Source organism: Aptenodytes forsteri, unplaced genomic scaffold, assembly GCF_000699145.1.
Source record: "Aptenodytes forsteri isolate BGI_AS27 unplaced genomic scaffold, ASM69914v1 Scaffold104, whole genome shotgun sequence".
Lineage (NCBI taxonomy): Eukaryota > Metazoa > Chordata > Aves > Sphenisciformes > Spheniscidae > Aptenodytes > Aptenodytes forsteri.
The window spans coordinates 1,571,105-1,585,982 of NW_008795943.1; the positions used below are offsets into that span (position 1 = coordinate 1,571,105).

Sequence of the window (14,878 nt, forward strand, 5' to 3'; positions counted from 1 at the left end):
TAGGGCCCTCTGTTCCCCTCAGAAGGGAATCGCCTATGACAATTACCCTCCTTTTTTTCTTAGCAGAGGCAGTCATAATGCGTGGGGCTGACTGCCTCACCCTAGGCAACCCCCTGGATGGACCTTCATCTACATCCTCATTTGCCCGGCCCTCACGTTCCAGGGCCCCAAATCTGTTGTGTAAGGGCAACCGGGAAGGTGAGGGAGGCCGGGCGGGCGTTCGCCTGGCACCCCGGGCAGGGACCTGTAATTGTTGAAATAATCTCAAATTCACCATTTGAGGTTCTTAAATAGGGTAGTACTAACTTATGATGTCTTCAAGATTTTATCTCTGCAGAAAAGGAGATCTAATTCTACACCTCATACATAAAAGATCTTGGCGCTAGGTAAATGATTTCAATTTTCTCCTTCCAGAAGGTTGGGTAAATGCTGTAATACGTTGTCGTGCATTTTGGTTGGAATGCTCAGCTGGAACGTGCTGTTTCTGAAAGCTGGGGAGGTCATCCTGTTACAAAGGATTAAAGAGATGTTCATGTGTTTTCAGACAACAAAATATTACTCAAGCACGTGCTTGAGTTAAATGTAGTTGTTGGACTGAAATTTCTTGGAAGTGACTTTTTAATTCCATTTCAAACTCTGTCAAAATTACCTTATTTTTTCTGCTTGCTTTTCTTTAAGCTCTGTTCAGCTTGTGCATAAAATTTCTTACATAAGACATTTTCAAAAAAAATTGGTCTTGTCTTAGTGTCAATTGAGGCTTTAACTTATGTTCTGAAAGTATAACTTGCATAGTTCTTTCTCGTTTATCTTCTTTCTCTATGCTGTTTCTGAATTGGTTTGTATAGTATGAGTCACTTCTGTGTAGCAAGTTTTCCATTGAATACAGCAATAAAGTAGGGATGGACAAAAGGGAGAAGAAGGATTGAGGTAAGCTGGCTAAGTTATTTGAAAAAGTTGCTCAAAGTGCACCAAGTGTTAGCAATAGCGAAATGAGTAATGTTTCTAACAAGTGTTGACTTTTATTAACTTTGAAGAGCCATCGGGTTTTGGGAGAGAGCTTTAGTGGATCCCTTTAATATGTGTAGTTTTGGTTTGCAGGATGGATTAAGAGATCTGCAAACTTTTGAGCTGCCTTTTCTTTTTTTTCATTCCTATCCCATGGAATATACTAATGCTGAAGAATTGGACTTGAGATAAATCGTGCGGGACAGGAGAGGAAGTCTTTCTACCTCCTATATCAATATTCCCCTACAAACTGGTCACGTACAAATCCGTTTCATATCATACGCTGAGCACTCCTGTTTGTTCTTGTGTTCTAGGTCAATCAGTGGTGCTCCCCCAGCCCACTGTGGTACAGCTCCAGGCTTCAGGGGTGCTTCCTGCCTCCCAGCCAGTCATTGCCGTCAGTGGAGGGACCTCGCAGCTTCACAATCATATGGTGAATGCATTGTCTCCAGCTGCTGGAAATGGCTCAACAAGCAGCAAAATACCAGTGACTAAGCCCTTGCTTCAAAGCACCACACCAGCAATGGGGCTGGATGTAAGTTCTGACTGTGTGATGGTAGCTAATAACCAAAGCTTGGAAGCAGTTTTCAGTTACCTGTATGTGGGATATAATGGGGTAACCAGGGTCACTTTAGAGTCTCAGGAAGACAGAGCTGTAGTTGGGCTCGTCTAATAGGATTTCTAACAATAAACAGGGAATTTGGCAGCTTGGCAAAGAATGGGGAGGAACAGCTTGATATCTGCTGGCCTGCCTGGAGTTGCAGACCAGGTATGCAAGCATTGTGGCAGAAGACAGTGCAGATGTATTTTTTTCCTTCGCTTGTCTTCTCAACTGCAAGCTCTCGATGGCTGGAGCTCTCTTACATGCGGGAAGATTTGCTACATCTGATTTTTGATAAGTGCTAAACCAGTTTTCTAATCCATATAATAAAAACACTCCTTTGGAAGTAGATGAATTGAAAATGTCAGCAGTAGGCCTGATTCTTTTTCCGTCCCCTTTATCTCCCCAGATTTTACTCATGATTTTTAGAAACTTCAGGTATTGGGTTTTGTATGATCCTAATCTCTTCAGGCTCCCTTTCGATCATATACTGAATGATTAGAAAAGGGGTAAGCTCTCAACAGTCACTGTGCAAATAAATAAGTTTTTCCACAGTAGCTGACAGTAAGCAGTGGGTGTAAACAGAAATAGCTTTTGAGATGTGTGGGGTTTTTTTCCCCCTTCAGCTTTGACATCTTAACTAGCTAGCAAGCTGGGTGTTAACTTGATTTAATTCCTAGTAGTAGCTGCTTTGGTTGCATTTTGTTGTCCAGAGGATGGCATGGTTGTGGAAAGTACCAAAGCTTCTTGTTTGTGGCTTTTAAACTCTCAGGGTGTCGTTCTCCAGTGTGGTATTCCAAGTGCAGTTGTCATGAGCTGAGGGTCTTACCACATCTCTCAGTGTGAGGGAGAAAACACAGGTGTCCATTCACATAAAATTTTGCAGTAAGTCACCTGCTTATTAGCAGTGCAGGACACTGTTTCTCAAAGGCACGTGCCTTCTGGCTTCTTTGGAGGGATGTTGTACAGTTTCCTAGTGTCTGAGAATTGCCACTCATGCTTGATATTAAATTTTCCTCACTATTTGTGTTTCTGTGTGGGCTGTGTTTTTAAATGAAAAATTATTTGCTACAAATAATTCAGCAGCCAGACTGCAATGGAAACCTAATCTTGAATTTGCAGGAAGCTAACAAAGGTCTGTCAGTAGACAGACCAGTGAAGAGCGCTGCATTTTTAAATGATAATTGCCTGCCATGCAAAGCCAAACTGAAGAGACCTGTCAGCAGTCATTAGATTTGTGACTCCCTGTAATCAGGACTAGCATGGCACCTTGCCATTGTCTGAATATAAAGTTTGATTGACAAGACCCCCTTATTGTCATCATGCTTCATATACACATCTGTGACAGTCAGTAGTCAAATGTGTAGCTGGGGTAATGAATAGCTGTTTGTTTTGAACGATGGTTGCGTGTGAAGCTGTTTTAGGGAGGCAGTTTTAAGACTTGGTATCAGCCTGAATGCTGCACATCTTACCTGTGTTTATTGAAACATGAAAAAACAGTTGCAACTGCTCTTTGGCACATACTGTGAAATAGCACTTTGAAAAAGAACAAATGTTTCAGGATGCAGCTGGCGCCAGCAGGGTTAAAACATCTTGCGACTGCTGTAGACGCCATATGTGGCGCTCAGAGCTGCACAGATGTAGCTGTCATTCGAGCTCTGTAACACATGTTTTTGTTTGCTAATCTAAGCAGATGTTGCTGGATAAAAAGAAACACTGCAGGACTTTCTTTTGGGCTTAGGAGGGATAAACTGTTAGCTTAACACTCAGCCCTTCCAATGGATTAGACCGAGATCGGCTGATAGCAAGCTGTACGCGTGAGGCCTTACGTTGTGCTTGCCCTGATGGCACACATTTACGCAGCTTGCCAGCCGTGGGGAAGTGCCAGGCTTTCAATGCAGTCACTCTTCACTAGGGAACCGGTGAAGAACTTTCCACTAGGAAACTGGACAAAAGAAACGCTGCCTAAGCAAGCCACTCTTCCGGTTGAAGGAAAGAGGTTCTTAATTATAAAAGCAGATTGCCTTTCCTGTTGCAATTAAATGATATGAGGACGTAAACGGTAGGTGTGTGAGGGAATCCAGTTTAGTTGTGTCCTTATAGGGCCTTTCTCTCATGTTTCCATTCCGTAGTGAGAAAGGATTTCGTTCTGCCTCCCAGTTCTGTTGATAAAAAAATGAAAACTTAGAAGAAATTAGATTATGCAAAATTACTTCAACATAAGTGTGGATTTCTACTAAAGAATCCTGTTTTCTGTGCTGTACATTGGGTAATTTTCATATGAAATAAACTCATTAGTCAAGTTGTGTTCTGTTGAGTTAGAGACAAGAAAACCCAGATCTCTCATAAGAACAGAGCAAACACTTGCATAGGTTTTGTATTCCCACATTTAAGATGCATCTTTGAAGACAGCAGCTTTCATAAGCTGAGGTAAGAAGCCAGCCAATGTAAAGTTGAAATGGTTTGTACTTTCAGCTCTTTGTTAACTTTCCCAGTGTACGTACCAAAAACTCCGTGGAGTGTGAGAGACATTCTTACTGCCTTGTGCTAGAAATACAGCTTGCATTGGAATGGAGGTTAAATTTTGCTCAGAACTGAGTTTTCTTTGGAAGACTAAATTGAGGTAGCAGTGTTTATTTGTAAAGTGCATGACTCTTTGTAAAGACTCTGAAGATGGACAATCTGAATCTAGTTAGTACTGTTTGAAGCAAGGTTTTGCAGTGAACCTTTCACTTCATAGTTACAACATCTTTTTTGTGTGTGTGTTAGTGGTGGTGTAGTCTTTAAAGCTAGAAAGCAAAAGTTGCATCACTTATTAATCTTTGATTTTAATGCCAATGTTTTTCCTTTATGGTCTGTGTTTCCTGAGAATCAGCAGTTACTATCTTGAGTGGTAAATTAATACAATACAACCTACAAAGAGGGAGGCTGCAAAAGAAGTTAGCAGAGGTGTTTGCTACGTTTAATCTTTGTTTGGCACTTGTGCAAAACAATGTTGCTCAAGCAGTCTGACATTATAAATTAGTTCCTCTCTCTCTTCTGATTATCAAAATGCTCAAGGAAGGGGCATGTTTGTCTTGATGCCAAGCCAGCTATGTAACGCTTAGTGCCATACTGCTTCCAGGTTTAAGCATTGTTGCACTGTTTCACACACACAACTCTTTCTGTTTCCTGCATCAGATTTAGGTAGGATCAGGTGTGCAGTTGTGGCTTATTCCCCAAGAAAAGCCAGGCAAGCGCTAAAGGGTTGACCAAGCACCTTAAACTGTTTTAGGGATTGTCAGGTAAAACAAAATAACTCAAGGACACAAATAGTTGGGTTTCATTTAAGCAAGCTTTAGAAGTGAGTCGAAGTGAAACTGGTGTGGCATTGACTGAAATGCAGTTATTGCACAGAGTACCTTGAATGGGACTCGGGAGAGCTTCTGTTCCTGGAGGACACTGAGTAAGGGAGGGCAGTCTAGATAAATACCATCTGAAACATAGCTGGTAGTGTCTGAACCAGCCATAGATGTACCTTAGGATATACTCTTACTGTACAAACACTGCACTGCTGCTTTAACTCCATGTTTTCTCCAGGGAAGCAGGTAGATTTGCCAAGGGTTCCAGACACTTAGTCAAAAGCTATCCAGTAGTGAATAATCCTGAGCAGGTCTGCAAATAAGAATGGATGTAAACAATTTGGTCTTCTCTGTTTGACTTCATGATGCAAAACCTCTTTTTAAAAAGAGGAATGTTAACTACTTGTTTGGAATATCACACAACTCAAGCCAAAGCTGCTGCATGAACTCATTCCTTATTATATCATTTCTGGACAGTTGAAATGATCCTGGCCCCAAATTGGTGTGTTCTATACGCTACAGTCCTTGGCTAGCCTGAATCTTTTTTTTTCCAAAGTTTTTATATGTCTGCAGAAGTTTTCTTATATTAAGTACTGTAGTACTTAAAAAATTCAAGACAAAGCTTAGTGTTAATGAAAATATGTTAAAATCTTTTCCTTCTCTGCTCTCTGCTAAAGAGAGAAACTGGAGTAAGTACAAACAGTTTCACTTTCACAGACTTTTGTTGGTGGCAGCAGACTAGACGTATAATAAATGATCTTTACAGAAAGCAATTAGATCAACATGGAGACAGCCCAAAACGTTAATGCACTGTAACATGTTTTCTTAGTCTTTGTCACCAGACTGCAGTATCATGAAGAAGAATGACTTCTTCAAACAGCCTGTAGCCAATTTTTCTTGCAGACACCAAAGCCCTAGAGCAACATACTGTCTGCGTGTGGGTATATACAGGGAGAGAGTTGGAAAGCTATGGTTAAAGTTCTTTAAGCAGCCAGACCTTAACTGGAGCACACTATCTGAGTTCATTAATGTTATTACTCTGTGACTTGTTTATTTTTTCCTAGACTGATTCTTCTAGAATAGTTCTCATCTTTTTTCTTTAGCTTCCATGCTCGAATAGATACAGGTTACTCCAGTGCATGTGTTGGTAGCTACTGGAGGATATTCAGGTCTGTGTAAGGTACAGCATTCAGTTCTCTTTCAATGTAAACATCATTAAGGCACATCCTGTTGTAGCTTAACAGTATGATGGAAGTCTTCTGTTTTTAATAAAAACAGAGTTGCTGTTGCTAATCTGTGAGGGAAAGGAAATCAACAGAGTAGTGTTTAAACTTAGGATTTCAAGTAGTTTTGTATAGCTCTGCAGTATCGATCATTGTTATCCTTGTCAGCAGCAAGATGCTTTCAGTCTAGGTCATGCCGCTCAGTGCAAGCCACAAAATGAGTAAGTGGTAAAAGATGATAGACTGTTCCTGCTTGGGAAAAAAATCAGTCATCAAGACTGTTGGAGGATGGGATACTTTGAACTGCTCCGGTCTGGTCTTGCAGACTGAATGCCTGCTAGTGGTTGGAGTCAATTATGTGCCTTGCTGGGGTGTATTTGCTGGTTTAGCTTCATTCAGAAGGAATCCAGTTTGTGTGCTCTATCAGAGACTGTTCTGTGATGTGAACCAAAGCATATTAAGTGGGACAATCAGGGAATGTGCATCAAAGCCACACTCCTGATCTGAATTAAAATGCTAGTATAGATGCACCCAGAGACTGCATTTAAACTGCCATGTAAGTGCTTGATACACATTGAATGTGCAACATTCAATCAAGGTCAACAACAGTATTCAAAATCTCAAAAACTATTTAGCAGAGCTGGAAAAGGTACAGAAACAGGTGTAATCAGTGTGGAAATGGCTTCCATACAGGACAGACTAAAAAATTGTAGGACTTTCCAGTTAAGAAAACAGATGACTGATTGTAGCCTCTAAAATGGTGTATGGTGAAGTGAAGGTGAAAGACATTCTTGCTAATTTGCAGACCTGTAGATACATGTTTTCTATCTTTGTGATGTGATTGATCAAATCAAACTGCTGCTCGAGTGTACATTTTGTCCCCCCTACACATAGAAGGTTGAGAATGCAGGAGAAAACAGAGACAGCACAGGACCTGTTTTTTCATTATCCATGAGCTATAACTCTGGGAGGTGTACTGTGATTCCTAGTTGCCTCTGTGCTGAACATTTCAGCTCATTTGAAGCAGAGTGCGGGAAGCTATCTATGCAGACTTTTGACAAAGTACAGGAGCAGAAATTATGCATGAAATAGAGGCACTTTTAACTTGCAGGTCATTAACAGGCCTCCATATTGTCTGTCCAGGTCAATGTCTTGAGAAGGCAGCAGCGCATGATCAAAAACCGGGAGTCAGCCTTTCAGTCACGGAAGAAAAAGAAAGAATACATGTTGGGACTGGAGGCGAGGCTGGAGGCAGCCTTATTGGAGAATGAGAAACTCAAGAAAGAAAACAGCACACTGAAGAGGCAGCTGGATGAAGTGGTATTAGAGGTAAGAGATTATGGTGAAGATCTGACTTTATATAAAGGCAGTTGCTCAGGTGGAAGACACTTGAACAGAATCGTGGAAATGTTGACTGGAAGAACTTTGGTTGTTTCTAGCCCAATATCCCACTCTGAGCAGGACTCACCAACTAGGTTAGGACAGCTGTTGCATTATCTAGTTGACTTTTAATTCTTTGTTTATGGTGCTTCTGAAGATTTCACTGAGAAGATAGACTGGATAGAAGCTGAATATAATGTACAAACAAAAGAGTTTTATTTTTAAGTAGTCCTGGGGTATATTCATACATAATTAGGCAAGTATAAATCTAAAAAGCAAGCATAATTTCATTTATTTAGGTCCTGACATACCTTTGCATGTCTGTGCCCCTTTTTTATTGCATGTCTTCTCTGTTTTTTCCTGTCTAGAACCAGAAGCTCAAAGTATCATCTCCAAAGAGAAGGACCCTGTGTGTGATGGTGATACTGGCTTTCATAATGTTGAATTATGGTCCACTGAGGTAAGCTGCCTAGGAATTCCTCTTTGCATAGCGAGTTTGCTGTCCTGTGATTTTTGTTTGAATCTTTAATACAGGCTGTGTTGTGTTTTAAAGCCTTGAGCTCGAAACCTGACTTCTGTCCTTTACTTTCCTCCTGCGTAGGGGAAGACTTATCTGTATAATGGTTCCTCTTTTGGAATCCTTCTGGCAACGAGAGATGGATCTTGTACTTTTAATTTCTCTTGGCTTGGCAATTGGTTAATCAGTGCAGCGTACAGCAGTTTGTCTGCTCCATTTATACCTGAAGAGATTGAAGAGCTGCGTTTAGAATCCTTTTAGGAAAAAAAGTCAGACTTCGAGAACTCATCTGCTTCTTTATACCCGTGCTAATCTCAATAGCTATGAGTTTAAGCTGCTTCTAGTACTCAGTGCAGGAAATCCCACTGTTTGTTCCAGTGCTTTGCAATCCTGACCATTAGATGTGTCTAGCCGCAATCTTCCTCATTACAATGTAAGCCCTGTATTACTTGTCTTCTAGATCTGGTGAAGAGGTTGTTCCCTCTCCTAAATTAGTTGAAGTGGTAATCAAAAACCTCTCTTGTTTGAACTGTGTCAGTGGGGCATAGGAATCAGAGAGCAGGAAGGAAATGCTGCATTAGTTCCCAGACACTTTATAAGGAAATCTGTGGAAGAGAGGAGACTAAAAATACTTCTTGCACATATCTATTTAACCTGGCTTTGGAACATAAGGACCTTTTATATGAAGCTGTTCATTTTATCAAAAGGGGAGGGTATTTCAGTAGATTTCCAGTCAGCAGTGTCTCCATTTGTCCTCAAAACCCCAGTCAGACTAAAGGAATGGGATGGGATAAATCTGGAGGAAGACACTGTTTCTGACTATGATAAACTTTTACAATGTTGGTGTTTGTATTTTTAATAATAGTAGAAAATTTGCTAAAGCTGAAATTACTTTTGAAGTATTTGCACTTATTGCAAATACTGTTTATCTCAGGCAGTGAAATACAGCTGATAATTTTACTTTGATATGGATGATCTTAAGGTAGATCGTTTCTTAGTGCATTTAGGGTTTGTATTTTTGACTGTTTTGACTGTCAGGCATAAAAATCAGCTTCCAGATACTAAGTGATTGATTTGTACAGCCCATCTGCGTTTGCAACATTACCACTCACTCGAGAGACACTGTTCTTACTTGGTGAGAACTAATAGGAACAGTAATCTTTTTGAAGCTGGAAGAAATTTTAGTTGCCTCCACATTACAGAGGGGAGTTGGAATGCATTAAGCTCTTGTTAGTTTTGAGAGGCTTGGAAACGTACAGAAGATGAGTGGGAAGTCTTTTACCACAGTGTTCTAAAGTTCCTGTGGCAGCTTCTCTAGCCCCAGGAATGAGTAAGGTGTTGAGCTTGATGGCAAGAAACTGCTGTCAAAGTAGACTGAAAGGTCAGTTTGTGTTCATATCTTTGCAACAATCAGTAACTATAGAAATGCGACAGGGTTAATTTCTTGGCCTGTTTGATGTTTAATGAAGTAGATAAAGCAAAAAGAAATTCTTGGATGTCTGGCTGAGCATGCCAGTGTAATTGCTGTGCCTGAACTAGGTGGTCTGCATCAGTACTGGATTTAGGCAGTGAGGAGAAATGTAATCGCAAATTTGCAAGGATTTACTCTTATCTTTCTGCTTTTTCTTTTTTTTTTTTTCCCCTAGCAGAATAACTGCTTGCACTGCAATTAAAATACTAGACTGTATCAAGGTGATGTGAATGTTGATTGTGCAATACCCTTTGGAAGGCCCAGAATGTGGGATATACAAACCGTTTCTTAAGATTTCATTCCTCCCATATGCATTTTCTTCCTTTTATAGAGGTGTTGCTGAATGGTAGCTCCACAAACGTGATAGTCATGATTGCTGTTCTGCTTACTCCTTAACAACAGAAGTTTCCAATACACATGAAGTTTTTCAGTCCCTGCAACTTCTTACAGAAATAAGGATTTTTTTTTTTTTTGTTAACATATCCATGCTAGCTTATAGTTCAGCAAAAGTACTTTTTTCCCTCGAGTTAGCTATTTGTGGAATACCTAATTTCTATGCAGTGGTCAACTGGAGATAAATCTGATTTGAAACTTTGTGGCAGTGTTGCCATTTCTTCTATGTAGGAAATCATTTCACTTGCACACCTGTATGGAGGTATGACAACATTCAGGCACAGGATGTTTTGTTTCAAACATATTAGGGGTGAATATTGTTTAAAACCAATGAACCATTGCAAAAAGGGAGTGACATCCAAAAAAAGCAAAAATGTGGGAATTTCATCCTCTAAATTCTGTAGCAGACTTTGAAATTCCCTTAGCTGGCCTTATTGTAAGATGCTTCTCAGTTTCTTAATTAGTAGCGATAGGATTCTTTGAAGGCTAGAGGTAAAACGAAACAACAGGTGTATAGGTTTTCTCTTTAGCTGCCTGTTTCCATCAAATCAGAGAAGGCAGGGAAGCGGTTGGGTTGTCTGGGGACAGGGATGTGAAGCTGAAGGACAGGGAGTCCTGCAAACCCTCCGTGGCCTGCAGCAGGTCAGTAGAGGTGTAGTGCAGTGTTTGGGCACTCAGCATCCCACAAAAAAACATCTGGATGGTTGGCTGTGTAGTTAGTTCTATGTTTTCTTCTGCATTAGCGGATATGTGTTGTACTAGCACTGGTTCACACATAATTTTGTTTATTGGTCTTAAGTCTTGTTGACTGTGTATGTGAGTGATGAGATATTTGTGATGTTTCATGGAGGACTCTGAGGCTGTGCTGTTTTGCTGTTTTAAGATTATAAGAAGCAGTCCAGGATGTGGCAGCCCTTGGCAAAGAGGTTTAGCAGATAAAATTATTCTGCTGACACATTTTTTCATGCTGACAAATGCATACCATACACTATGTGTATGGGTAATCTGTAACATTGAACATGGGAATATGGGAGCGGGGCTGAAAGTCTGGTAGGGAAGCTGGTGTATTGACCCGAGAAATCTGTTTGAAAATATTGGAGGGAGAGTCTAGTCCAGTCTGTTTAATTGCCAACAAGCTTGTCAGAACATCATTCAGTCTTTGAAATGGCACCATGTTAGCTCTGATAAAAAATGTAAGTCAAATTAAATATAAATTGAATATAAATGTGAATTGAATAATTTCTGGTCATGAAAGTGGCTTGTATAGAGTTAATGGTAACTCTGCATTATATTGTACTGTGTTACTAAACTCTTTTGGGTTTGTTGATATTTGTATAGAAAAACGAAACTTTCAATTATTAAAAACAGAAGTGATTTAGCAGGAATTCTATTAGTGTAAGTTTCTATTTCATCTATTTGCTTTATATTAGAAGAAAGGCGTCCAGGAATTTCCCATCTGTGTGTCAATGAACTATTCTCTAATCTTTGTGAATTATTTGGATTTGGATTTAACATCTATAAAAATTTCCTTTTATTATTATTTAACAATGATTGGTGAGGTGTATGAAGGGAAAAGGGTACATTTTGATTTAATTCCTTGAAGAGGTCACCCCCTTGCCCCCAGTCTTACATACCATGAGGTGCAAGACAGGAATTGGCAACCCACCGTGTTTGCACAAAAGGCAGTGAGCGCACAAACCTTGGCATGCAGCAGGGTTGGGAGCTGGAACCATGATGTCTGGAGGCAGGTATCTGTGGGAGGCAGCGTCTCCTGCCTTTGCACTTGCCTTCTGTGAGAGCCAGTGTTGGCCAGCACAGCTGCGTTCTCAGCTGGCATGGCGCCCCTGAAAGATTGCTGACTTCTGGCATTAAGAAACATCTGATTAGCTTTGCATTTTTTTTATCACTTACAACATGAAATCTGAAAATTTTCAGACTGTTACAATTCCTAGATGCCTTTTTTCTTTTCTTGTTTAATTTCCATATTTGTGTTACTGTGCCTGGGTACTAACCAGATCTGAAAATGTGTTAAACAAGCACAAACAATGTTGAAACAAATGGAAACCAAGCACATGTTCTAGTCTAAACAATCCATGTATGTATTTTGGGAATCTTTTTCTTATGTTTCTCTTCCCTGTTCCCACTTGAATATAAATTGTTTTGTGTGTTTGGTTTTTTTAATGCAAGTCCTACATGTGATAGTAAAATATTTGCAGGAAACTAACCCAACTAATGTATAAAAAGTAGAGAAGGGAGAAGGATCACAGAAGATGCAAAAGGTAATTTTTCTGCATCTCTGCTTCTTGGGGCAGTAGCAGCAAAGCATGTAAGCCAGGTACTTGCTAGTGGCCCTAGCATAATTTTCTTGGCTATGAAAAATGTTCAACTAGTTATTTTTTTTCCCCCTAATCAGTCTGCTCAAGTTTACATGGTGGTCGTCATCTAACAACAGTGTTAGAGCATTTATAAATATGTCAGCCAGCCAGAATGTGTCCTAACTATCATTTCAGATATTTAGTGGACAGAAAACAAAGAAAAATATAAAGTTGGAGAGAGGAAAGGCAGATCTGTGAAGAGGTTGGAACAGGGGGTTTGAGAAGGTGGTGTGATTTTTTTTTTTTTTAATTTTGTTTTTTCTTACAAGTTGGCCATCTCTGTATGGCTGGAACCCCTTTCAAACTGGAAAACAGACTTGGTGATGTAACAAAAAATACTTAAGCTGTATTTGTGGTGGAGGATGACTGAGGTGGTGATTGATGGAGCTGGTGCTTCCAAATCCCTTTGTCCTATTGACCTACAGCAGCTGTGCTAGAATTGCTGGCCTTTTGTAGAGACTTCATTGCAGCTCCTCTCTAGAGTGTCCTGATGGGTTTTCCTCTACTTTCCAGGACTATCCTGGAAACTGAGTAATCTATAAAAGATTTAGATCCACTGAGCAATCTGCAAATAAAGACGCCAGCCTGGGTAGCTAAGAAGCGTGACTTTTCTGCTGTTGTCATAGACTGCAACAAATGAAGAAGCAGTGATTTTTGACTCTTGAAAGACTTAGGGGTGTGTCCCATTTCTTAGATTGGTAGCACAAATGTTAGGAAAAAAAAAACCAGAAGTGGTAAGATTAATCATCGTTTACTAAAACCAAGTAACTCACCCAAGGGTTGTTCAGCTGCATGCTGCCACGATCTGCTGCTTGTAAGCATGAAGTAAACAAAACACAAGTCTCTAACCAGCACCCAGATTAGCATCCCACCTAGTCTGCAGGCTGCTAGTCAGTACTAAGGTAGCCTGCTGAGCTTTTGGAGCACGTGTGGTTAGGGCTGCTGAAAGTGCCATCCATTGAGCACACCTGTATTGGTGTCAGTATGGTTTAGAGCCCTTTCTTGAGCTGAGCAATCTTGAGTTGGTGTGTGGGAAAGCAGGATTATTCTGAGGTTTGGTGCATCCAGCAGTGTTTTCTTAGTTTGTTATTGTTTGAGCCTTAATGCTGGACTCCTTGGTTAAAGAAACAGACCCGTCTTATGGCAAGCAGAAGCCCAGGGATACTTTGGTGGTGGGATGTCGGAAAGTTAGAGAAATAATTTTATAGTTCCCTTAAAGGGAGCATTAGCTGTGCGGGCAAAGGAGCTAATCTTGTTACCATAACATCACATGCAGCGAGTGTTGTGTCGCTGCAGAGATGTTTGAGCTGTATGTTGTGTGCTCAGGTTTGTCAGTGCAGATCCCCCCCACAGCAGCCAGTCCTGGACCAAGGTCTCAGTATGGTCTGGATCTCACCACTGTGCTGCCCTAGGAGGTGAGCTCAATCGTGAGATTGAGCAGCGTCGTGGCATGTTTGAAAACACCCCAAATGTCCGCTTGAGTAATATGTGCTAAGCAGACTAAAGCCATGTGTCTGGCACCTGCCTAAAATGAAGGGCAATGACTAGCAACTGAAACACAGTATTTTTTTTTTCCTGTTGCCTTAACAGTTCTTCCTGATTGTGTCTGTGCTCCTTCCTCACAGCATTCCAGTGTGAAGTCAGGCAGGTTAGTTGAAACCACCAATGGCTTGTAGTGTAATGGAGGAGGAACTCCCCAGCCAGGCTCCTTGCTTGGCTGTTGCCACCTTCCAGCTGACCTAGTGCCTGATCTGGGAGTGGTGCTGAGCTGTGAGTGTTAAACATTGTACCTGTGGCCCGTGATTTCCTTCAGCTGCAGGTTGGATAGTGTTGTCTAAACTTGCACCAACTGCTGAAGCATCTCTAAAAGTTGTTCTGAGACCAGAGAACCACAAATTGTGGGCTGTACAACAGGGTGAGTTTCTTACTCTCAGTTCATCCAATCCTGGGCTTTTTTGCACTCGGTGAAGGATAGAAAAGGATTGTTTCTCTGCTTTTTGCAAGCCTCAGTAGCCTTCCATATATCTTCAGAAGGTTAATAGCCTTAAATGTGGTGTATACCTGAAGTATGCTAACAAACATACATACAAATGATGACAGTCAAAGGGCTATTAATTTCTTACATACCAGTAGAGAGGAACTGGTGGAACATGAAGAGAAAACTATTAGATGAATGCAAGAGGCATGCAACAGTGCCATGTTAGCCAGCTCCTTCTGACTGCCAAGGAAATACAGAGCCCTCTGAGTGTTTTAGCAAAACAGCAGAAGCTCCAAAAGACATTTGTGGCTCTTAGCACTTCTAATACGGGAAACTTACTTTAATGTTTGTGACACTGAAAGAATACGTTTCAGTGTTGAGTTGAGTGTGCATTTGTGTTGGAGATGGCCCAAAGCTAGAAAACTGCTTTTGTAGCACACCTTTGGTCTTGTGTTGTAGTTTCACCTTGAAGAGAGAGAGAGAGAGAAATCAAGAGGAAGAGGACAGGTTGAGTAATTTGGGCTTGGGTTCAGGTTCCAGACCTTTCAGAACCTGTCTTGATGGGTTGGTGCTTGAATAAAATTAAATACCCTT

General features: G+C 40.7%; 1 protein-coding gene across 1 annotated transcript in view; it reads left to right on the forward strand.

Moving 5' to 3' along the window:
• Positions 1-14,878, forward strand: part of ATF6 (activating transcription factor 6) — an 84,492-nt gene that overhangs the window by 7,575 nt on the left and 62,039 nt on the right. Inside the window, exons 6-8 of the mRNA XM_019473664.1 lie at positions 1,320-1,540; positions 7,314-7,499; positions 7,919-8,010. Coding sequence (XP_019329209.1) covers positions 1,320-1,540; positions 7,314-7,499; positions 7,919-8,010 — 499 coding nt within the window. The remainder of the gene's footprint in view (positions 1-1,319; positions 1,541-7,313; positions 7,500-7,918; positions 8,011-14,878) is intronic.